General features: G+C 27.2%; 4 protein-coding genes across 5 annotated transcripts; 2 read left to right on the plus strand and 2 right to left on the minus strand.

The window, feature by feature from the left end:
- Positions 1-36: 36 nt before the first annotated feature.
- On the minus strand, positions 37-3662 carry LOC122520684 (conserved oligomeric Golgi complex subunit 5). The gene is made up of 14 exons (XM_043640890.1): positions 3497-3662; positions 3322-3414; positions 3091-3215; positions 2775-2994; positions 2535-2677; positions 2190-2456; positions 1977-2097; positions 1794-1911; positions 1565-1705; positions 1098-1481; positions 881-1006; positions 689-797; positions 384-605; positions 37-290 (listed from the first exon to the last, which is right to left on the minus strand). Exons 1-14 carry the CDS (start codon positions 3534-3536, stop codon positions 99-101), a joined length of 2301 nt encoding a protein of 766 aa, XP_043496825.1. The 5' UTR covers positions 3537-3662; the 3' UTR covers positions 37-98.
- A 37-nt stretch (positions 3663-3699) lies between these two features.
- Positions 3700-9342, plus strand: LOC122520686 (protein MMS22-like). 2 transcript variants are annotated; one of them, XM_043640892.1, is made up of 20 exons: positions 3700-3870; positions 4022-4239; positions 4329-4460; positions 4523-4676; positions 4979-5164; positions 5234-5347; positions 5440-5649; positions 5735-5982; positions 6074-6174; positions 6350-6525; positions 6608-6766; positions 6833-7076; positions 7152-7380; positions 7487-7583; positions 7668-7862; positions 7955-8128; positions 8223-8582; positions 8666-8865; positions 8941-9129; positions 9240-9342. In XM_043640892.1, the coding sequence occupies exons 2-20, from the start codon at positions 4025-4027 to the stop codon at positions 9292-9294; spliced, it is 3438 nt and encodes a 1145-aa protein (XP_043496827.1). In that variant the 5' UTR covers positions 3700-3870; positions 4022-4024; the 3' UTR covers positions 9295-9342. The 2 variants fall into 2 exon arrangements, with proteins under 2 accessions (XP_043496827.1, XP_043496828.1); XM_043640893.1 differs by lacking the exon at positions 3700-3870 and having other exon boundaries at positions 4182-4257.
- A 458-nt stretch (positions 9343-9800) lies between these two features.
- Positions 9801-11999, minus strand: LOC122520687 (high mobility group protein 20A). The gene is made up of 8 exons (XM_043640894.1): positions 11765-11999; positions 11410-11596; positions 11136-11319; positions 10958-11072; positions 10569-10730; positions 10368-10449; positions 10039-10254; positions 9801-9937 (listed from the first exon to the last, which is right to left on the minus strand). Exons 2-8 carry the CDS (start codon positions 11501-11503, stop codon positions 9801-9803), a joined length of 990 nt encoding a protein of 329 aa, XP_043496829.1. The 5' UTR covers positions 11504-11596; positions 11765-11999.
- Positions 12000-12310: 311 nt separating this feature from the next.
- LOC122520925 (serine-rich adhesin for platelets-like) lies at positions 12311-23981 on the plus strand. The gene is made up of 6 exons (XM_043641247.1): positions 12311-12551; positions 13690-13894; positions 14413-19023; positions 19234-19316; positions 19533-23023; positions 23144-23981. The coding sequence occupies exons 2-6, from the start codon at positions 13888-13890 to the stop codon at positions 23979-23981; spliced, it is 9030 nt and encodes a 3009-aa protein (XP_043497182.1). The 5' UTR covers positions 12311-12551; positions 13690-13887.
- Positions 23982-25497: the final 1516 nt, after the last annotated feature.

Genomic DNA, 25497 nt, shown 5'->3' on the forward strand with positions numbered 1-25497 from the left:
AGACAATTTCTTTTTTATACAATATAAATACGAATCTCATTCTTTATAAAATTTTATTATTAACTACATTTACATATCACTATAATAAATAATTCATTTCAATTAATATGATCGTATAAGTTAGCTAATTTTGTCATCAATGGAAACAAAGGATGGAAAGATGGAATATTGTTTTGTTGTATCGTTAACTGATACCGTTCCAATGATCCCTTACTGAGAGCAATTCTATCTTTTTCTTCTGGATGACTATCGATCCATTGAGATAATCTTCCAATAGACCAACCTGCACTCTGTAAATTAAAGTATATACAGTTTTCTTTTTTGAGATTCTTTGTCAATTATTTCAAAAATTAATGAAACAATTATATAAATAAATAATTTACTTGATGTGGAGATAATAATTCAGGTGGTGCACCAGAAAATAAATGTAGAAGAAGAAGTGACGGCGGTACACTATTCTCCGATGGATCTTCTAAAACTTTTTGTACCATATCTTCTGGTTTTTGTAATAGTAATGCTTTTAAAGCTCTTAATCTTCTATATTGTTGTTGTTCTAATAAACTTAACTGACCTCCACCACATAACGGTGATACAGCAAACTCCATCTTAATTAATTAATATGTTTATTATAACAAACTTTCTATTATATGGATAATATTTATAACAATAATATTATCTCTTGATATACCTGAGTAAAATCCATAATTAATTTTTTTCTTCCAAAATCTGTTAATGGCCTCAGTAAACAAGCATGTCTCATAAATAATTCAATGCATCTTGAAGCTACACCCTTACAACTTAAAAAAAAAAACATTAAATTCCAATATTAGGAAATAAAGTAAAATATATTGTATTACATAATTGTAGCAAAATATCTTACCATTCAGTAACCACTGCTTGATTTTTATAAGGAATAAGGAATGTATTTACAGATCTTAAAATGAAACCTTGTAATTCACGCATGTATAATGAACAAGAAACATCTTTTCCAAGAGGACTACTTGTACTGAAAAGAAAAATGATAAATTTATTAAATTAAATATAATATAAATTTAATTAAATATATGTGTTTTGTTAGGAGAATAATTTGTACTCACTCTCGAAAATCAGGATCATCGTGCATCGTTAAAATAATACTTTCAATTGCATCACTGATTGAAGCTAACAATGGTGACAGTATACTTTTTGTTAATACATCTGATTCTTTAATTGCTGACGAAATAATTGTTGATCCTTCAACTGGTAAACCAGATGATAAGTTGGCAATTACACGATTTACTTGACTAGAAAGATAATGTAATAAATTTGCTAAGGTGACATTGGTCTGTTGTCCAGCTGTAGGTGAATCTATAACTTGGCTTGCTTCTCCACCTGTTACCAATCCCTGTTCACATTTTAAGCAAAACAGACGTATAGATTTGCTCACATTACGTGCAACCACAATGGATAAACCATCATCCACAAGTGAAACACTGAGTTCGCTAAAAACAAAAAACTAGTTATTTAGTATGCTTATTGGTAAAAAAAAACATATAATATTAAATTTATATATAATTATACATACTTCGTTACAGTGCGAATTAAAGTATCAATTTCATCTTGGCTTGGTAAATTAGTTCCGCAAAACATAGTATGTACAGGATCCAAGAGACGAGATACAGAACGAGAAAGATATGCATTTTCAAACGATGACAAAACATTACGGCTAAATAAAAAATTAATTATTTACGATATATATTATAAAAGAAACACTTAACTTTATTAGATTAGAATAATTGTTCACAATTACATACTTAATGTTATAGGTACCAAAACTTTGCGATCTATCCTTCAAACGTTTACTCAAATCTAAAAATAATCGCAAGAACTTTGGATATTCTCCTTCCAAGGCTTGTTTTACAAGCGATGATCCTACAAGATTTTAATATAATTACTATATTGTTTAAATACGAATAAAAAACAATAGAAACTTTTACCTTGTGAACGTGAAATTAATACTTCGCTCAATAGTAGATTAACTTTCGTCCAAAATGTTTCAGATAAATCATTAAATTCTTTTGCATGATTTTCCAATAATGTTTTTTGCAATAATTCAATCTACATGAACAATTAATTGCTTCAATGTTACTAAATATGAATATATATATATATACATATATACTATTAAATCTAATAAAATTATCCTTTACTTGTATACACTGCGAAAACAAAACATCTTGAAAAAGTCTTTCAAGATTTTCCCAAATACGCGTACGTAAATTTCCTGACGTTCCTGGCGTAGGTGTTGAAGCACGACCTGGAGCTACTTTTTTAATTATATCTTGACTTTTAGATAAAAGAACATCGAAAGATTCAATAGTATTTTTCTTGATATTAGCTAAATTATTTGCAATAGTTATTTCTACTGCTTCATTTACAATTCCTAAGTTCTGAAATACCTGTATAGCTGTACTGACCTGTACATACAAATATTAAAGTCAATTGTAATCTATAAAGTAAAATTATATAGGATTTATTTTTTTAAATTAACATACCTTAACTCTATCCATTGCTTGTAAACCTTGAGTTAATGTATGAGTAGCTACTCTTTTCACAACTGCCCTATGAGCTTTAACGGCTTGTTGATCGTCAGCAATTATATCTAGGCCATTTAAATCTGTATCCGACATTAATTGCTCTACGTATAAATTTATATAGAATTAGTATATATATATGTATATAGCTATTTATTTTTATACAAAAAATTAAAACAAATGACTTGACGTAAAAATTACCAAGTTCGTGTAAATTGTTAGCTACTTTTATTATATCTGGACCTTGAATAACATTAGTCATTTGTGAACCTAAACGTTTAGATAAATGTTGCATTCTTGCTACTCTCCGCAGAAGATCAGATGTTTCATGAAGACGTGACAATACTACCGCTTGAGTTTCAATTCTATTAAATGGTTCTACTATTTTCCCACGTAAACGTTCTACGGCTAGTAACAAATTCTGGAAAATTAATATTTCATTTAAAAAGAAATATAATATTTTCAAATCTCGTTTAACATTGGTTATATTATTTAATTTTGAAATAATTGTATTTACTTGTACATGAGTTTGCATTATTGAAAGTACATCTTCCAACTTCTCAACCCATGTTGCTTGAGATAACAAATCTTCATAATTTGCAAGTACTTGGTTTTGTAATTCAGAACGTAAGACCTCGATAGCTAACAAATATAAAAGTAAGAATATATAATAAAAGTTATTTGTTTAATTATAAAATATAATTATAAAAACAATTTTATTTTTAAATAAAGCAAAGAAAAACTTTACCTTGGCCTAATTTATTTAATTGTTGAACTACTGATAATACTTTATCAATCTCTGTATTCTTTAAATCGCCATTCAAGAATTGTTTAAAGAATTCTAAAAATGAAGTAAACAAATATATTGGGTTATAAAAATGTAAATAGTCCAAAATATTATATAAAAATATTTAACAACTTACCGTCATTTTCTATAACTTCCAATGTTAATATTTCACTCATTTTAAATTACTTTTAAAAATATGTCAACAAAAACAAATAACTTTTAATTTGATATATTATTATTCAATACATATTAAAGTTTACATTAGGTTCCACGTAGAATAAATTGGATTGATGGAAGTTTAATTCTAGTATATTAGACATTTGACGCATGTGCAAATTGTGTTATATATAAATATGGCGGATGAAAATACCGCCAAAATCTACAATCTGATTACTAAAGTTCTTCTGTGTTTTCTTTCTTTTTAAGAACAATGTAACATTCCATTTAAAAGGGAAAAACTGTATAAAACTTTTAAATTGTACAAATAAAATTTATATTTTCAATATATAGGTATATATATATAAAGTAATTCATGCACTTAAAATTTGTATAAAGTATATAAAAATAAAATTTCATTTTTTATATATTTTTTGTATTCACATTTTAAAACGTTATTAGTTATTTGTATTAAATGTATTTTTACTAAAATATTTCTTTTTAGAAAATGGATTTGGATGTAACCTTCAATTGTTGTGGAAAAGTAAATTTGAATGATTGGCAATTAAATAAAACAAGTCTACTGTTGAATGGAGAGATAGACAATGTATTTTTTCCATCAGAAGAATATCATTTCCAAGATACGCATATAGAACTTTTCGACAATGTTGTACCCGCAAATACTGTTATTTTAAATATAAATCATTTTGTAAAATGCATGGAGTAAGATATTAAATCAAAGTATTTTCTTATTTATTTATATTTTGTTTCTCTTATTTTATAATAATAAAATAATCACTTTGTTTTCATAGAATGCAGTTAAAGATATTCAAGAGATATGAAGATTACAGTCATGCTTTGAATACGACTAATCTCATAAATTTCTTTTCTATACGAAGAACAGTATGTCGACTTATTTCATATGTACGTGTGTACATGAACAGGTATGTTTGTCTTTTAAGTCAATGTTTTTCTTTTTTGCTTATCAATTTCCTCTTTGTTACAGTATAAAGTGGGATTATTGTAAATTAAGAATTATAAATCCTACTATTGAAGAAGATTTTAATACATTATTTTCAACCATAAAAAGATTTCTCAGCAGATTAAGAAATATTCCAGAATCTATATTTCATTACGCAGCATCCAATTTAGGCAATAAAGTAATTATTTAGTATATGTAATTATATTCATTAGGTATACAAGGTGTATTGTAACTGATAGTACAAGCCAACAGGGTGTGATTCTACATGAAAAACTAAGTAGTAAATGAATAATACAATTTGTTGCAAACTCAGTTAAGTGCACGTATATTCAACAAATTTTCAAACTTATTTTTCTCGAGATCAAAAAAATTTTATTCTACATTTTCGACTAAATTTGTCATGTAGAATCAACCACTGATCATTTATATCATCAGTTACAGGACACCTTGTACATTTACTAATGTCATATTTTATTTTAGTGCGTGCAACCAGAATTTCATTTGTACCATCTCCATTTAGATTTAAGATGGTTGTATATAACATTAATATACATGCGTAATATACATTGGCAATATTCTGAAGAAGTTGGTATGGATGATATTGAAAATGTTTATAAATTAATTATCAGCGATCTTATTTATATTTCATGTAAAATATTCGAAAGGGTAAGAAGATCAATATAAGAAATTTATAAAGGATCAATTGCATTAATATACACTATTTATTTTTTTTAGATTCCTCTAACAGATCTACGTCAAAAAACACCGTATAGTTGTACTTGTATGCGAGAGCTATGGCTTATGCTTCAGATTTTTGTTGATGAATTAGCAAATAGAATACAGATTACAGTAATTATTTTTCTTTTTAATCGCACCACAATAATATATTAAAAATTAATTGTTATTTATTAATATATTAACATGTTTATATGTGATTTCAGTCATTTTGGGATCATATAAATTTTTGTATAAATGCTATGCTAGATGAAAACAAACATCAAAACAATTGGATTTATTGGTATAAAGAGACAGAATGTTCTTTATTTACTTGTAAGAATCCTGAATTATTTAGTATTTGGATTATATATCATTTTACTCTTTTGTATGGATATAGTAATGAAGGGATATATTTACATACTAATTGTTCCAGGGTAATGTATAACATAAATTTAAAAATATATATGTAATACTTGAACACTATTTATTATTTATTAATTTATTACATTTCTTTTACAGATTCGTTTTAATTACGAACAAGCTGAGAAAATTTTGAAAGCATATGTTTCCAAAGGAGGAAAAGATGGCGAAAGGGATGAAATAGATGAAGAATTGCAAGTAATAATACCATTATTACGTATTCTAATTACAGATTGGTGGCCATCACGAATTCCAATAGTTACTCTTTTATGGGATTGTTTCCATAAAAGATTAGATCAACCTTTTTTATTACAAACATCTGGCCCTTGGGCTTTATCCCTTGAAAAGTAGGTCACTTATTTTTTTTATAATACATTTTATTATTATATTTGATTTATTCTGTTCTTTACAAATCTAGAATATTTGCTTTTGTTATAGGAAAACTCCCATGGATATATTTAAACATATCAAGGACAGAATTGATAGCAATTTTGAACAAGTGAAAGAATCTAGCTATGGAATGTTTTTAAGATTGTTAGGTATAAGAAATATTTAATATATAGATATATTTATTAATATATAGATATATTTATTAATATATAGATATATTTATAAAGATATCTATATAGAATTCTATATATCTATATTCTAGAATATCTATATAGAATATATCTATATATAATTCTATCAAGAAAATATAAAGTATTTTTGTAGGTTCCTTCTTAAAAAAAAATTATGGTAGTAATGATACAAAATATTGGAATCAAATCAAAGGTCGTGTATATTCCAAATTTTCTAAGGGTAAAGTTCAAGAATTTTCTGAAACAGGCCTATACAATTTTATTTCGTTGTTTCTTACCTTAGCTGTTACTGCAGATACTCTAAACGTGGTAGGTTTCAAATAATAATATATTATAATAATAATAATTATTATTATTATTGTTACATCTATTAATGTATGATTTTTTATAGTCTACAGTAATGCTTGATCTTTTACCATTAATACACAATTTCAATCATGAAAATGCCAGGAAATATAATTTAATTTGGAAAGGAAAATTAGTTATTTTACTGTTATTTCATGAACTTAAACTGAATTATTCCCATATAATGAATAACATCACAGAAACGGTAATTGATTTCTGAATCGTTATAATATTCATTATTTGTTTTATTTATTTATTTCTATAATAATAGGTAAATATCATAAGCTGTCATAAAGATGAAACGTCCCGTTCCATGATGATAAATTTTGTTGATATATTGAATATTATTTTTTCATCTGATACTAAATTAGAATTAGGTGAACATTTATTCATTGGCGGTTGGATTGATCGCTATTTATTAGAATGTTCCAGATATAGAGTACATTCTGTTATCAAAATTCTGATTTGCATTTTTGATAAATGCAATTATTTGAAAATGGCTAATAATAACTTAGGTATTTTCTTTTTTATCATTATATGTTTTAATTATACTATAATATATATATTAATTAATTAAAATTCATTTACAGAACATGTTTCTAAAATGTTGGATGCTTTGTGGTCTAATGTTGCTTGTAGAGTACGACAACTTGCTTTTGATCCGTTACTTATTGAAGATCATTATCATGATCTCGCAAGACTTGCAGTTGCTTTTACACTAAATGCTATTAAAGAACCAGTAATAGCAAAGAAATACAAACATTCTGCGGCATCCTTGTTTCAACATTTTGCAACATCTTTAATCATAAAAGATATAAGGTAATTTTATTTTTTGATTGTATTCATCTATAAATTATTATTATATAATATATATATATATATTTTTTTTTTAAATAAATATTAAATTTTTATAAATGTTTTCTAGAATCACACGATATTATTTAATGATAATACTTCAAGAAGAAGAAAACATACACAATTTGAAAAAAGAGCTTAAAAATCTTGATCTCATGCTTATACAAGTTTGTATATAATTTTATTTGAAACTACCTATGACTAAAATAATATATATTTTAAATGTTTCAAAATTATTTTGTATACTTTAGGCATGGATCAAATGTTCTATTTTGGGATATGATGAAAATTGGACAGAAATACAAATTTTACAAAATTATGTATCTCAATTAAATGAAATTAGAGAAATCTTTCTTACTAATCAAGATTTTAATGAATTCAAAAATAACAAAGAAGCTATATTAATATTTACAATGTCTGCAATGAGAAAACGTAAATCCCTTAAGGTAATTTGATTGTAAGTTTTATGTTAATATTAGTAGTTATGTGTTACTCTAACTACAAAAGTATTATATATATATATATCTTAATATTTTAGAATGAACATGAAAAAGTTCAATTTGACGTAAGGTACAGATTATATTTCAATAATTTAGATAAGTGGATACTTTCATCTATAACAGAAGAGACTCAAGAAACGGAGCTTGCCTATTGGATTTATAGATGTGCAGGAACATTAATTCTTTGTTCTGCTCCTATGTTTTATGGGAAGGTATAAAAATATATTTAACAAATTTTTTTATTGATTATAATTCATTTTTAAATTAATGAATATAATTATAAATGAATATTATACTTATGTATAGAATCAGGCAAACAGCATGTTGAAGGTTCTATTACATAAAATTGCCCTTCCGACAGAACAATCTTCTCAGGGTTACATCAAGAACTTGTGTAAAAGAATATTTTCCATGATAATCCTTGGATTAGAATCTTTGAATATTAAAAGTGACATTTCATTACAAGTATTAAATAGAAATTTATTTGATCAATACATTCCAATTTTAATAACACAGGATACTAGTGGAAATTTTAAAGTATCCGATACTTTACTTAAGTGCTTCCAGGATGCAAAAGCTGATTTCTCATATCTTATATTTGAAATGCTTATGACATTGTTTTTTACAATTTCGTCTGAAAATAATTTGCATAAGCATAATCATTTGGTATGTATATATTTTAATTTCTAATAGATTATCCGGTAAATTATTTTATCTTGTTAGATTATTTATAATTATTCAATTTGTAGGTATTATTACTCTTGAAAACTTTATTAAAAGGAGATAAAACGTATGCAATTAATATAACAGAACAAATTATAACAATTTGTGTACCCCATGTCATTACCTCTTATTTAAAAGTCCACGATTATCCACATAAACATCATGTTATTGATTTTATGAATAGTATTTTCACAAATTGTTATTACAGGGAGAATGTTTTTATAAGGTATAAGTCCGTTGTTTAATTGTAGTTAAGTTATATTAAATAATATAAACCCACATTTGATATATTTATTTACAGAGAAAAATTGACGAACATTTTATCTGATATTCTACAGAGGTATCTTACAATATATCCTCAGTCTTTGTTTGAATTTATGCGTTCAATTACACCTTTAAGGATCGATGCAATCAAAATCTTACTTCCACAAATAGAATCCATTGTAGTTGATCTTGAAAAATATAGACGTCCTAATGCTGCATCTTTAAGGTAAAAACTGTAATCATATTTTTTCAATATATTGTAATACGATTTTTATATTTCAGTATGTTTATTTTTTTCTCTATTAAATGTATTTTTTTTTTTCATTTTTGACTTAGATATACACTTAACCAATTTCAAAATTTCGTACGGAACATGGTAAATAAGCAATAATAATGTTGAAAATTTATTAATAAATACTAAGTAGTACAATTAGAACTATTTCAATTTTGTACGAATTTTAAAGATGGATTATTCTAATCTTTTATTTTCTCTCTTTTTTTAATTTCTTTTTTATTATTAAAAATAAGATAAATCTAATAACTTATATTTTCATATAAAGTAATTACGTTACTTTAAAACAATGTGAACAGCTTAGAACGATTTGAATATAATAGTTTAAATATATTAGCAATATAAAAACAGCCTAAAGAGAGAGATAAATGACCATATGTAAGACTCCATAATAATAAAAGAACTATAGTACCGCGAAACAATTCTTCTTATATAATATACAGTAATTTCATTCTCGACATATAAATAAACTTTAAGGAATAACTAATTTTTATTAACTAAAATATATATTATGTACTTGTATATAATTCTTCCAACTATTTTCGATGCGAATGTCTTGAACGATGGTGTTTTAATGATGTAGTTGTAACGCGGGAGGGCGATCGTCATCCAATTAATTCTAATCGAGAGACAGCGTTACGAACAGCATTACGCAATGCTTGTTCTGTATTACTACTTAACAATGTTTCAAGCCTTTCAACATAATTATCGATATTCTGTAACGTTGCACCTTCGTGTGTACCTGAAAATGTATGCAATAACAAATTTTTATTAATCACGTCAAATATATTTTTTATATATCATAGTATAATATAAATAAAATGACTTAAAAAAAATAACAACCTGGTAAAGGAATGGCTGCAAAACAGCCTGCTAATTGTGCACGTAAAGATTCTAGATGACGTTGTAATGCTTGATTTGTTGTACGTTGTTGATTAGTCTCAGATTCTAAACGATTTACAGCTGAACATAAACTATCCACATGTCGTTGAAGTACAGCATTTTGTGCTTCGTAATCTGATGTAGCTTTTCGTAATTGTCTTAATTCACCTTCACATGCTAGTTAACAATAAAAAGATGTCGATGTGTATGTAACATAGATACAGTCAAATAAGTTTATAGTTAATATAATGCATTACTTATATATATAATTTAATTTATCTCCTCTTTACCTTTATTGTGATCTAAAAATTCTTCTGTAAAAATGGGAATATCAAAACCTGTGAAATTATTGTCCTTGTCTTGTTGCACATCCTAAATAATAATACTTTTTAAAATCTTATTTTCAAATAAAATTCTTATTGCTATCTTTTGGACGTATCTGTACATCAAAGTACTATATAAAATTTAAAATAAATACATACAATACTCACGGTTTGTTCGGTACTTATATCTGTTCCATTCCGTTCTTTTTTCTCTGTATGTTTTTCCGAAGACTGTTTCTCACTAAAAATACGGTACGCTTCAGTTTGTTTATAATCGCTAAATTCACGATTGTAACGTTCCTTATCCTGTTCAGCTGCATCTAAGTATTGCTGTAAATAAAATCCTATTAGAGAAACGATTTTGGATCTATTTAGTTTTCTAAAATTTAATCCTTTCAATACTGATAACTACTTTGTTCTTTTTCCGGTATAGTGATGTTCGCGTTATAATTATTCAATCAAATAACAACATATTCATAGTGTAATTGTCTGTACAATGAAAGCATATTGATGAAAAACAAAGATGTATCGAAAAAATTAAAGAATAATGTTCAAACCTGTTTTTGGTCAATGGGTAATGTACTCCATTCTGAAGCAAGGAGTTTTGTGATTTCAGCAAAAGACAAAGTTGGATTGTCTCCTCTAACTTTTTCCCTCCGGTCATTTAAGAATCTATATAAGACATTATTAAGGTAAATGATATTTTTAAAAGCAATTAATTAAGATTATACTTACCTGAAGTAACCAGTAAGAGGTTGTTTTGGAGCTGTAGCATCTCTTGGAGCTCTTTTACGTTTTTTCCCCCTATTAGTAACACTAACATTACTGTTTCCAGTACCTATGATGGCAGTATTTTTTTTAATACCATTGTCACACAATGAATCAGGTGCTTTATCTTCTGCACTTCCTGGTGATTTGTCTGATGAAAATAACAATTCAATAGATAAGTTCATTTTTGTCTTAACAAATACATAAGTTATCAAATGCAATGAAAATCCAAGGAAATTACTAGCATGTTCTTCAGTTTCTCCATTGTAAGTCGGTTGTTGATCAGTTCCACCATTACTTTCGGAAATTTCATTAGTTACAATTGTTTCACTCATTTTGTTGGAAATACTCTCTCATAGATGGTAAATCCGTTGATATATGTTTTATTGGCTTTCCTTCTTGTCTCGACCAATATTGTTTGATTCATACTGTTTTGACATTGTAATAATAGAAAAATAATAAATAGAGTTTAATTGTTCAATAGACATATGTATACATGTGCATATGAATATACAAGCATAGAATAAAAGTAATGCGTGCATGTGTGTTAATAACCCCATGCCACATGCTATTTTAAAATAACTCGATATACAAACCATTTATTAGGTTATGCCATGGAAACACGTATCGTTTCGTTAATTAGTAATATTCCCGCGCAAAATAATATTTAAAAGTAAAGAATCTTCTAACAATTATGGCGAAGAATATAAAATATATATTCTTAAATAATGTTTACATTTAAAACTGAAACACTTTAGAGGCGTTTATAGTGATCATATCGCATTAAAATAGTCGCGCCGCGTCATTATTCATTCGATATAGTGTAGCCAACATTCTAACATATTATCGAAAATGCAACATAAAAGAAGTCAAGGTGGCATAGTCGATCATGAATCATGTAAGAAACAATATTTAAAAACAGAAGTTAAAATTAAATCCAATTTCATTAAAAGACCTCGTAGCGCACGTGTCGCACGTGGTGTATGTGTTGTATGTGACATTATATTTGTTGTATATTCGGATTTTATTATATACTTATTTCTTTATGACATTTTGTTAATAATAATTAATATTTTAATTATTTACTATTCTATATTTTAGTCATTAACTCCTCACTTTATTTTTTCAATCGAAAGTTCAAAAAATACTTTTGTCACTATGTAAAATACGAACGGACAAAATATGAACTAATAAATATTACGTACTCACAAAAATCCAACGGAATGTTACTTCTAGTTTAAGTGTTCATTGACTAAGTACAATTTCAACAAAAAGGAATAAGAAGAAAGAGAAAAGAACGTTTAGTGCAGATGATATTATTTTTGTAGAAAAGGACTTTATTCGATTTACGCATATGTGATAAATCGCAACAAATTAAAACAGGTATGTTAATACAATCAGAAATTGATTAATTTTAACATATTAATAATACTTTGTATGGAAGTAACTAAATATCTTGTATATAACAAACCAAACATTGAGGCCGGGTTAATAGATGCTTCATTTTTTCTTATATGTGCGATTTGACAATTCGATGACTGAATATTTTACATTTCTTTTACATTGCCAAGGTAATGAAGCATTGTGTTAACAGTACGAGACAATTTTTCTCATTATTTATTTAAATATATGTAGAAAGCTATAAGTATTCCATAACGTTGGAAACATTAGAAAGAATTTGTTTAAAAATAAATAAGTTTAGTAAAGAAACTAGTTTGTTACGACGGACAATTACAATTATCTTACACAGAATATCAAGATCGTATCATTGCGATACTGGCCTAAGTACATAACCATGTTTTCAAAAATATCACATACACGATCACAGAAATGAATTTGTTTGTTTGCTTCTTTATTTTTTTTCAAAAGACACCAACAAAGCATCTCTGATTACAGTGAAGCATGAATTGATTGCTGACGATTGTTTAATGATTTTTGTAATGTAAGGGTTGTAAAAAATCAAAAGTTTATATGTGTTGAGATTTAAAGCTTTTCAACTTACTTTGTGAAATTCTATTAGTTGCTTTTTAATGTCATGATTTTGATAATAATATCATTTGAAACATAAAGATAATTAATGTCTATTGTTTCTTTCCATTTTATACAGCAACTATTCTCGAAAACAAGCGGTACTTTCGATAGAATTTAAAAAAAAAAAACATCGATTTTTCAAAATATCATAGAAGCCATTTTCTCGATACTTGTATACATGTATCGATATATCGATATAGAGAAGAAATGGCTTCTATGATGTTTTGAAAAATATATCGATATATATACATATATCGATCGAGAATTACATTCGAATAAGCGTTGTCGTCACTTCCGCGGCTGTTAGACTATCTTTCTCTTTTTCTCTCTTATATCTATTGTACTTTCGTTCATATATATTCTATATATATTTTATATATATTATATATATATATATTATATATATGTATTAGACTTTTTAGCTACTATAGTCATACCAACTTGTTACACACAAAACAATTATTTCTAACGGTTATAATTTATTTTTCAGTGTTGCCAACGACATCTTGGTAAAATTAAGATCAAATCAAGAACGAGGTAAGCAGAACGAACTATTGAACGTTAAAAAAAGGTTCCAACGTGATGAATTGATGAAAGTTATCTTTGATTAAAAGTTATAACAAGTGAAGAATTTTATTGTGAACATTGTGCCATTTAAGGAATACTTCGTATATTTATATATATAATCATGAAAGGTAAATTCCAATTATAAATTATGATTATGTTAGATTTCTAATTATCAATAACACTAAATTTTTCTCCATGATTCTTTCTCTCAATTTTTATTTAATTTATAAATTAATATTTAAATATTTACAAAAGACAAAATTTATATGCATGCATATATAAAAATACATAACAAATTATAGCAGGTGCATACTATACTCGTACCAATACATATTATTTTAAGGTTAGAGTTTAGAGAAATTGATTAATTGAAATATATTCGTCAATTTTAACGTTTAACATAATCTTATTAACAATTACAGACAATTTATCTATGCTATTATAGAAATATATTGCAATTTATAGTTTTATTTACAATATTTTTATAATTTATAGATCTTTTCCATTTATAAAATTTTCACTGTCTTTGTTATGCTTCAAAGCTTGTTACCTTATATTATTAGAAAATGTTGCAGTTTTATTTTTGATTATTCAGAGAATATTAATTGAAGTAAGTTATAAAAATATTTAATGTATTTCATTTTAGGTAGAAAGAAAAATCCCAATAAGAAAGTTTATTCTAAAAAGAAAAATCAAGCGAAAGAAACCATAAAGAAACGTGCAGTGAAACTTAAAAGAGTAATGTCCAAGAAATATTACAAAAATAGAAGAAATATTAGTAATTATAAAAATAGAAGAAATATTAGTAATTATAAAAAAGTAAATACAGATAGTAGTAATACTAAAAGATCACTTATAAGTCTATGTAAAACAGTTTTTGTAGTTATTGAAGATTTATCTCCAAAAATACTTGCAAAATATATAACTAATAATAAAAATCAATCTACGCATGAAATAAGTAAGACAGAAAACATACAATTACAAAAGCCGGAACAGTCCAGTTTATCAGAAAAGTTTCCTAGTAAAGAGATACAATCGAACGATAATGTTAGTTATATTTTTGATAAAAATAGTGATGTAGATAAAACTTCTTCAAATTTGACTAATAATATTACTGTTAATGATAATTTATATAAGAAAAGAAAGAATGATGATCGAAGAGAAGGAACAATGGAAGATGAAGAAATCATATTTGAACGGAAAGTTAAAAGAATATGTCCATCACCTATAAAACGTATTAATAAAATAAATGAAAGAAGAAAGGAAACATCTAAATCATGCGTTATTGATGATATTGATGATATTGTCATTGCAGATATTGAACAAACTACCGTTTTAAACAATTTGAAACCAACTGATAATAAAATTACAACAAGTAACTCAAATCTGTATGCTCAGAATACAAACATAACTAATGTTAAAGTCATATTAACTAAATTAGAAAATATGGATGATAATATTTATTTTATCAATTGGAAGAAGAAATGTGCACAACAAGCTCTTTTGTCTAAAAATTTAGAGCCTGCTATACTACATGAAGATGTTTCTATAAATACATTACCCACAGAGATTGTAGATAATTCTCACAAAAACGTTACAGAAGATAGTGATAATCATATGAATAAAGCAAGTGAATTAAATTTATGTACTTTACAATCGAAATATAAACAAGGTATAATTCCCAAAGTGCTCTTAGTGAAATTAGAAAACTTGAGAGCTTCTTGTAAAGAACAAAATTCGTTTTCAACAATAAAAAATTCAACATCACAGTATATTGATCACTTTAAATTGAACCTTAATAATTCCAGTAATGTATTTGATTGTAATAACAAAATTAACTCTGACTCATCGAATATACAGTCAGAGGAAAACTCTTCATGTACATCTGAGATGTCTAGTATGTCTATATCTGAGATTTCTAGTATGTATACATCTGAGTTTTCTAGTAAGTATACATCTGAGATTTCTAGTATGTATACATCTGAGATTTCTAGTATGTGTTCTGAATCAATAAAAGACGAGAATCTAGAAATACATAAACCATTAATATGTGAAATAGAAGAAAGGCCTACTTTATCAGAAACATCACAGGAAAGTCTCTCTATTGAAACATCAATATTTACAACAATTTTACAAAAATGTCTAGAAGGAGTTTCAGAAAAATCTACAAAAGAAGTTGTTTCAGATGAGATGTCGGAAAAAAATTCAGAATTAAAGAAAATTCAAACATTACCATCGTTTATTACAAAACAGAATATTTCTCCAAATACAAATAATGTGACATTCAAATCTACAAATGAAATTAATTGTGAAGATATACAAATTCCACAGAATAAGGAAATAGCGATTATTGATAATATCGTTATAACATCAGACAATGATATAATAAAAGAAGCAGATAGTATTATAAAGTTACCAGAAAATTTGCAAACAGAACAACAACAAATGAATATACCTGAATTAAACATTGCTGCATCAGATAATCTTATACGTTGTAAATGTTCTTCTTGCAAATCATTGGTTAATTATAAGAATATCCTAGAGATTTCAAAGTCTAATGATACACCAGAATCGAGTTTGCAGCAAAAATCTTACGCTTTTGATAGTAGTAGTCCAGAATCATTAACGTCTTCAAATATTTCCTCATTATCTACTATTTCTAAAGCTAAAACGAAAAAATGTTATTATGAAAATCAAGATGAAGACGAACTTTCACATTATACAATATTTAAAAATGATAAGGATAAAAGTTTACAATGTAATATTTGTTCAAAATTATTTGATTCCGTGATAAGTCTCTCAAATCATTTTTATAGTCATACTGAAGAAAAACAGTTGCAAACAATATATAGACGAAATAAAAAAAATCAGAATTCGGAATATATAAATGAGGAGGAAATAACTGATATAATTGATTCAAATGAAGAAATACAAAAATCTAACGAGGAATCTGTAAATAGACTAGCTGTAAGTAGTCCGATAGTCGAATCATTGCAGTCTAGTCTAAATAATGCAAAAGATGAAAGTATGACCAACAAAATAACTTCAATGAACGAAATGAAATTACAAAAAAATATATCAGAAGAAAATGTTTTGGAAACATTAAGTACAGAACTCAATAAAGATGAATTGATTAAAAAACCTACAGTTCATGAAAAAATACCATTCAAATTTTGTGAATGTCATGAAAAAGAATTGGAAAAGGAAACATCCATGGAACTAGTTTTATTTTGCAATATATGCAATGTTTTATATCAAAATATAGATTGTTTTAAGACCCATTTGGATGACAACTTTTACTCGTGTAAAGGTAAAAAATTATCTACAAAAATATCAAGACTGTATTGCAGTATTTGTAAAACATTGTTATCTGATAGCAAGGAAATGCGTAAACATATGGAAAATCATTTAATATATTTTAAAAGTATAAAACTATTTTGTCATATTTGTAAGATACGTTTTGTCGGTATGGGTCCTATATTTCTTAAACATTGGTCACATCACGATATAGATGGTTTTTATAAAGCTTCAGTTTCACATTTCCCAGCAGTATCTATAGTGGATGCAGCTAGAAAAGAATGGTCAATTATTACTTCAGATGAATTCAAATATCTTATAATAACAGAACATATTTGTAGTCATTGTAATGTGCAGTGTTTTTCAACGAATCAATTAAAAGATCATATGTCGTACTGTAAAAACAAGTCACCTCCGAAGTTACCTAGTATAAAGCTACCAAAAGATCACAGAAATTCAGATGTTCAGTCAAAATTAGATGTATCTGCGGAAATTGATAAAACTTCAGTTTCAAACAATTCTTCATCTAGAGGACATAATTATGCTTGTAAAAATTGTTCGGATACTTTCAAAAGCCTAAAGACATTAATGAACCATTTAAAAAGTTATCATGAGACTCCTGTAAATTTCACATGTAATCACTGCAAACAAAGTTTTGACAATTTTATTAAATACGTAGAACATTTAAATAATTGCATTAACACAGTTGATTCTATTAATGATTCTCATTGTCACGAAACAAAAATTATTTGTAAAAGTTGTAATATAACTTTTAACTCGAAAAAAGCTTTGAACCGACATAATGTAATCTTCAAGAAAAAGCTTCCACATTTGACAGACATTTTGAATCATTCAACTGAACAAATTAAACAAAATAATAGAATTGCTCCTATAAATGAGAGTATATCTCAAGTGCCTAAAAATCAAAATTTTATGATCAATCAGTTAATTGATTCACCAACAAATTCCAGTTCTGTAAAACTTAAAGAAATTGTTTCAGACGATGTATCTTCGAGTAATCAAAGTATTACTAATCAAGATTTAGAAAATCTTTCATCGATTAGTGATGTGAAAACTGCCAACTTGAACATAACTCAAATTAATAATTTTATGGGAAACAGTAGACCATCTGTTAGTAAGATGAAAATAAACAAGGATAAAAATGCTTGTAAAGCAAATAATGATTCGAATAAGAATGGCAGTAAAAAAGATTTAAATCAGAAAGAAACTACAGTTGTAATTAAATCATCTAATTCAAAACAGAAGACTGTTTTTGATAAAAATACTCTATCATCTAAAACCAATAATATAAACAAAAAGTATGATGAAATTACATTGATCAAACCTGAAATCTCACGGAAAAATCAGGAAAATTCCAACGAAAATAATAAAATTACATTGATCGAACCTACAATTCCACAAAAAAATCAGAAAAATTCCAACGAGAATAGTGGTAAAATTACATTGATCGAACCTAAAATCCCACAAAAAAATCAGAAAAATTCCAACGAAAATGATAAAATTACACTGATCAAACCCACAATCCCACAAAAAAATCAGGAAAATTCCAACGAAAATAATAAAATTACATTGATCGAACCTACAATTCCACATAAAAATCAGAAAAATTCCAACGAGAATAGTGGTAAAATTACATTGATCGAACCTATAATTCCACGAAAAAATCAGGAAAATTCCAACGAAAATGATAAAATTACACTGATCAAATCTACAATTCCACAAAAAAATCAGAAAAATTGCAACGAGGATAGTGGTAAAATTACATTGATCGAACCTAAAATCCCACAAAAAAATCAGAAAAATTCCAACGAAAATGATAAAATTACACTGATCAAACCCACAATCCCACAAAAAAATCAGGAAAATTCCAACGAAAATAATAAGATTACATTGATCGAACCTGAAATTCCACGAAAAAATCAGGAAAATTCCCAGAAAAGTAATGATAAAATTACACTGATCGAACCCACAATCCCACAAAAAAATCAGAAAAATTCCAACGAAAATAATGATAAAATTACATTGATCGAACCTACAATTCCACAAAAAAATCAGGAAAATTCCCAGAAAAGTAATGATAAAATTACACTGATCAAACCCACAATCCCACAAAAAAATCAGAAAAATTCCAACGAAAATAATGATGAAGTTACATTGATTGAATCTGAAATTCCACGAAAAAATCAGGAAAATTCCGAGAAAAATAATGATAAAATTACACTTATCGAACCTGCAATCCCACAAAAAAATCAGAAAAATTCCAACGAACATAATAAAATTACATTGATCGAACCTGAAATCCCACGAAAAAATCAGGAAAATTCCCAGAAAAGTAATGATAAAATTACACTGATCGAACCCACAATCCCACAAAAAAATCAGAAAAATTCCAACGAAAATAATGATAAAATTACATTGATCGAACCTACAATTCCACAAAAAAATCAGAAAAATTCCAACGAGAATAGTGGTAAAATTACATTGATCGAACCTAAAATCCCACAAAAAAATCAGAAAAATTGCAACGAAAATGATAAAATTACACTGATCGAACCTGCAATCCCACAAAAAAATCAGAAAAATTCCAACGAAAATAATAAAATTACATTGATCGAACCTGAAATCCCACGAAAAAATGAGGAAAATTCCCAGAAAAGTAATGATAAAATTACACTGATCGAACCCACAATCCCACAAAAAAATCCGAAAAATTCCAACGAGAATAGTGGTAAAATTACATTGATCGAAACTAAAATCCCACAAAAAAATCAGAAAAATTGCAACGAAAATGATAAAATTACACTGATCAAATCTACAATTCCACAAAAAAATCAGAAAAATTCCAACGAGAATAGTGGTAAAATTACATTGATCGAACCTACAATTCCACATAAAAATCAGACAAATTCCAACGAGAATAGTGGTAAAATCACATTGATCGAACCTACAATTCCACAAAAAAATCAGAAAAATTCCAACGAGAATAGTGGTAAAATTACATTGATCGAACCTAAAATCCCACAAAAAAATCAGAAAAATTCCAACGAAAATGATAAAATTACACTGATCAAACCCACAATCCCACAAAAAAATCAGGAAAATTCCAACGAAAATAATAAAATTACATTGATCGAACCTACAATTCCACATAAAAATCAGAAAAATTCCAACGAGAATAGTGGTAAAATTACATTGATCGAACCTATAATTCCACGAAAAAATCAGGAAAATTCCAACGAAAATGATAAAATTACACTGATCAAATCTACAATTCCACAAAAAAATCAGAAAAATTCCAACAAAAATAATGATGAAGTTACATTGATTGAACCTGGAATCCCACGAAAAAATCAGGAAAATAATGATGAAGTTATATTGATCGAACCTGAAATCCCACGAAAAAATCAGGAAAATTCCCAGAAAAATAATAATAAAATTACACTGATCGAATCTACAATTCCACAAAAAAATCAGAAAAATTCCAACGAGAATAGTGGTAAAATTACATTGATTGAACCTAAAATCCCACAAAAAAATCAGAAATATTCCAACGAAAATAATAAAATTACATTGATCGAACCTGAAATCCCACGAAAAAATCAGGAAAATTCCCAGAAAAGTAATGATAAAATTACACTGATCGATCCCACAATCCCACAAAAAAATCAGAAAAATTCCAACGAAAATAATGATGAAATTACATTGATCGAACCTACAATTCCACATAAAAATCAGAAAAATTCCAACGAGAATAGTGGTAAAATTACATTGATTGAACCTAAAATCCCACAAAAAAATCAGAAATATTCCAACGAAAATAATAAAATCACATTGATCGAACCTGAAATCCCACGAAAAAATCAGGAAAATTCCCAGAAAAGTAATGATAAAATTACACTGATCGATCCCACAATCCCACAAAAAAATCAGAAAAATTCCAACGAAAATAATGATAAAATTACATTGATCGAACCTACAATTCCACATAAAAATCAGAAAAATTCCAACGAGAATAGTGGTAAAATTACATTGATCGAACCTATAATTCTACGAAAAAATCAGGAAAATTCCAACGAAAATTATAAAATTACATTGATCGAACCTGAAATCCCACGAAAAAATCAGGAAAATTCCCAGAAAAGTAATGATAAAATTACACTGATCGATCCCACAATCCCACAAAAAAATCAGAAAAATTCCAACGAAAATAGTGGTAAAATTACATTGATCGAACCTACAATTCCACATAAAAATCAGAAAAATTCCAACGAGAATAGTGGTAAAATTACATTGATCGAACCTATAATTCTACGAAAAAATCAGGAAAATTCCAACGAAAATTATAAAATTACATTGATCGAACCTGAAATCCCACGAAAAAATCAGGAAAATTCCCAGAAAAGTAATGATAAAATTACACTTATCGAACCTACAATCCCACAAAAAAATCAGAAAAATTCCAACGAAAATAGTGGTAAAATTACATTGATCGAACCTACAAACTCACAAAAAAATCAGAAAAATTCCAACGAAAATATTGATGAAGTTACATTGATTGAACCTGGAATCCCACAAAAAAATCAGGAAAATTCCCGGGAAAATAATGATGAAGTTATATTGATCGAACCTGAAATCCCTCGAAAAAATAAAAAAAATTCATGGAAATCCATGGAACCAACAACGAATCTCAAATTAAATAATCCTACCCAAACAAGTAAAAAGTCAGTAAAGCCTAAGAAATATTTGCGCGTAAGGAATATCTTAGACTTAGTAGAACAACCGTCAAGATACAACAATATATTCAGTGACCAAGATGGAAGTACCAGCACTTCAATGTCTTCATCTATGGGTATAGAGTTGACAAATCAAAAACATTCTAATAGGGTAAAGAGTTGTTCTTTATCATCAGCAACTGCACCAACGCTACCATCAACAACACCAACACTACCATCAACTGTACCAACTCTACCATCAACAGCACCAATACTACCATCAACAGCACCAATACTACCATCAACTGCACCAACACTTCCATCAACAGCACCAATACTACCATCAACAACACCAACACTACCATCAAAATTAGCATCCACGTCAATAACAGAAAATACATCAGTATTACAATCAGCACCAATATCAGTATCAGTACAAGAAAAAAAGCAAATACCAGTACAACAAGTACCAATAATAGTAAAGCCACAATTAACACAAATAGAAAAATTAGTATTACCAGAAATAACAATAACCAAAATAAATAAATCAGAAAGACCAATACTAATAGAAGCACCACAATCAGAACAAACACCTTTACCAATGCAAATGGTACCTTATACAGAATCTTGCTCAACTCGACCAAAAATTTCTAATATTCAAAATCCAAGTATTAGGCTGAATGAAAATGGGTATTCAGTGAATCATATATCTTCTACAATGAACAACTTAGGAGCATATGTAGAACAGCAATCGCAAAATATAACTCATAATAGTATATTTATTGTTCCACAATCATCGACAAATTCGATAACTAATAATTACGAAAAAACTACTACTGTAATCCAGGAAAACAATGATGAATATGGTAAGGCTGCATCTACATCCACAGCATCTACATCCATAGCATCTACATCCACAGCATCTACATCTACAACATCTACATCTACATCTACATCATCTACATCATCTACATTCACATCATCCACATCTACAGCATCTTCATCCACTGCATCTATATCCACACCGTCTACATGCACAGCATCTTCATCCATTGCATCTATATCCACTGCATTTACATCTACATCATCCACATCCACAATATCTTCATCCACAATATCTTCATCCACTGCATCTACATCCATAGCATCTACATCCACAATATCTTCATCCACAATATCTTCATCTACAATATTTTCATCCATTGCATCTACATCAATTGTACCTTCATCCACAGCATATATATCCCCAGCATCTACATCCACAGCATATATATCCCCAGCATCTACATCCACAGCATATATATCCCCAGCATCTATATCCACAGCTTATATATCCCCAGCATCTACATCCACAGCATATATATCCCCAGCATCTACATCCACAGCATATATATCCCCAGCATCTACATCCACAGCATATATATCCCCAGCATATATATCCCCAGCATATATATCCACAGCATATATATCCACAGCATCTATATCCACAGCATATATATCCACAGCATCTACACCCATATCATCTACATGCACAGCATCTTCATCCATTGCATCTACATCCACAGCAATTAATTCACGGTTAAAGAATTATGGTTCTAGTAATAATTTTAAGTTAAAACAACTACATAATACTCGTAATTTATTAAGTTTACAGAATAAAGTTTATAATAATTTTCGTAATATAGCACCTAAACCAAATTCTGCTGATATTAGACCACAGAACAGAACAAAATTACCTAATAATTATAACATTTCTAACCATCCGGTACCATCTAATCAATGTTATAGTAATGAACCTACTTATTCTACGTTTCTTTTGAATAGAAATTCGACTACAATGCAAACAAGTCATTCTAAGAACAATAATAATTTGCTAAATATTATGGCTGGTATGCGACAACAGTTAAATAACAGACAAATGACTACTGTGTATGGGACAAATTCTGCGATCTCTAGATTTGAGAGATTATTTAACCAATTTCCTACTCTTCGATTTCAGCTTATATGCAATTATTGTTCAAATAATCCTAGACGTTTTACGAAACAAGAATATGATATTCACATAAATTCTCAACATAATTTCATCTGCAACCTATGTAACTATCGTTTTTATACTTTAACTGACCTGGAAAACCATAAATTAAATCAACATAACGTAGATTTTTCAAATATGTTTAAAAGCTAAAATTTGAGCTATAGTTGTGCTAATGTATTACGAAATAAAATATTGTATATATTGTTATTCGATATGTAATCATTTAAAAAAATTTCATTTTATATAATTTTTATTTTATATGATTTTTGATATAACTATTATTTATAAATGATAGTGGAAGTTTAATTTCATTAATTTTATATTAACTGTATTGTTTCAATAATATTTTATATTAACTTTATTGTGTTAAGTAAATTCTTTTTTTTTTATCTATATATATATAAATTTGAATAAAAACAAATATCTAATATAATCTCCAATATATTTTTGTCAATTTTATAATCATAAATTAATTTAAAAAGTGTATTATAAAAGTCATTAAATTACAACTTTTTGTAAAGAAAGTATTGTATCAGTATGTATATATATTTGTGCCCCGAAATAGGCTTTTTTCCATCTGAAGTCATTCCTGAGTCCTGAATTTTCAGTACGTCAGTACTTTCTACTTCCTTCTTGTTATTGCATCAATTTGATGTATGAAAAGTAACGATATGTGTATATATATATATATATATATATATACATATACATATATATTTAACATAATATATATATACATAATATGTTAAATATATATAGTGTTAATATTTAATATAGTATTAGATACGGTGTATAAATATATATATATATATATAGTAAGACTATTATAGAATGAAGTTAATGCATTTACCAGGTATTTCTAAAATTCTATTGTATACATATGTGCGAAAAATGTTTTTAATAAAAAATTTTATTTGATATTTGCGCTAGATATCTTTATTCGGCACTTCGTACGATTTTCTGTACAAGGGGACGAGTCAGGAACTCGATGTAGCAATTTTTTCTTTTCTTTTTACCTTTTAGTTTTATCTTTAAAAAAATATGAATTATATGCAAAAAATTACATGCTATAGTCCATAGAACGTTATCGAATTATAACAATGAAAGTTAATCTTAAATAAATTAAATATATGAAATATAAGTCCTAAGAAAAGAAATTTAAATATTGGCTTCATTCGAGTTCTTGATTACATCGATCGTTAGCACAAATTTGCAGAATAACGATTATTTTTCTATATTATCTAGATTAATTTATCTTACGATGATAAGAAATTCTTCATTTATGTTTCCACATTTTTTTCTTTTATTTTCCTTTAGATTGTAGCTGAACTACATTTATTTAGTTTCGTTGATGTATCGAGAATAAATTAAGATATACATACATATATATATATATATGTATATGTATATATATACCTCTACGTATGATCTTATGTCTAATTTTAATTATATTTTTTTTATATTAACTTTTGGCTGTTCCTTCTTATCGTGTCGTACGATCAAAGAGAAAGCCAAGTCGCCATTCGAGTAATAACGACGACAAATGTCAAATTAACAAAATAAACAAGAAATAAAACATTCATTTTTGTTCGTTCAATATTTTTTTAACGATTTCATTAATCGACGAGGCATTCTCGTTCTTCGCACAGCATTCAAATTAAGGCGA

Source organism: Polistes fuscatus, unplaced genomic scaffold, assembly GCF_010416935.1.
Source record: "Polistes fuscatus isolate 324 unplaced genomic scaffold, CU_Pfus_HIC Scaffold4, whole genome shotgun sequence".
NCBI lineage: Eukaryota > Metazoa > Arthropoda > Insecta > Hymenoptera > Vespidae > Polistes > Polistes fuscatus.

What these genes read in the sequence shown, in the direction of transcription:
- LOC122520687 (XM_043640894.1), bottom strand. Translation starts at nt 11,503, where the DNA reads ATGAGTGAAACAATTGTAACTAATGAAATTTCCGAAAGTAATGGTGGA. An exon ending in AGAAACTGAAGAACATGCTA is followed by an intron (nt 11,320 to 11,409) that starts GTAATTTCCTTG and finishes TATTTTCATCAG; the next exon opens with ACAAATCACCAGGAAGTGCA. An exon ending in TACCCATTGACCAAAAACAG is followed by an intron (nt 10,731 to 10,957) that starts GTTTGAACATTA and finishes TTTTATTTACAG; the next exon opens with CAATACTTAGATGCAGCTGA.
- LOC122520684 (XM_043640890.1), bottom strand. Translation starts at nt 3,536, where the DNA reads ATGAGTGAAATATTAACATTGGAAGTTATAGAAAATGACG. An exon ending in ATTAATTTCACGTTCACAAG is followed by an intron (nt 1,912 to 1,976) that starts GTAAAAGTTTCT and finishes AAAATCTTGTAG; the next exon opens with GATCATCGCTTGTAAAACAA. An exon ending in TAATTATGGATTTTACTCAG is followed by an intron (nt 606 to 688) that starts GTATATCAAGAG and finishes TAATTAATTAAG; the next exon opens with ATGGAGTTTGCTGTATCACC.
- LOC122520686 (XM_043640892.1), top strand. Translation starts at nt 4,025, where the DNA reads ATGGATTTGGATGTAACCTTCAATTGTTGTGGAAAAGTAAATTTGAAT. An exon ending in AATGTTTTTAAGATTGTTAG is followed by an intron (nt 6,175 to 6,349) that starts GTATAAGAAATA and finishes GTATTTTTGTAG; the next exon opens with GTTCCTTCTTAAAAAAAAAT. An exon ending in TGCATAAGCATAATCATTTG is followed by an intron (nt 8,583 to 8,665) that starts GTATGTATATAT and finishes TTCAATTTGTAG; the next exon opens with GTATTATTACTCTTGAAAAC.
- LOC122520925 (XM_043641247.1), top strand. An exon ending in TCAGGAAAATTCCCAGAAAA is followed by an intron (nt 19,024 to 19,233) that starts GTAATGATAAAA and finishes ATAATGATGAAG; the next exon opens with TTACATTGATTGAATCTGAA. An exon ending in AAATTACACTTATCGAACCT is followed by an intron (nt 19,317 to 19,532) that starts GCAATCCCACAA and finishes CAAAAAAATCAG; the next exon opens with AAAAATTCCAACGAGAATAG.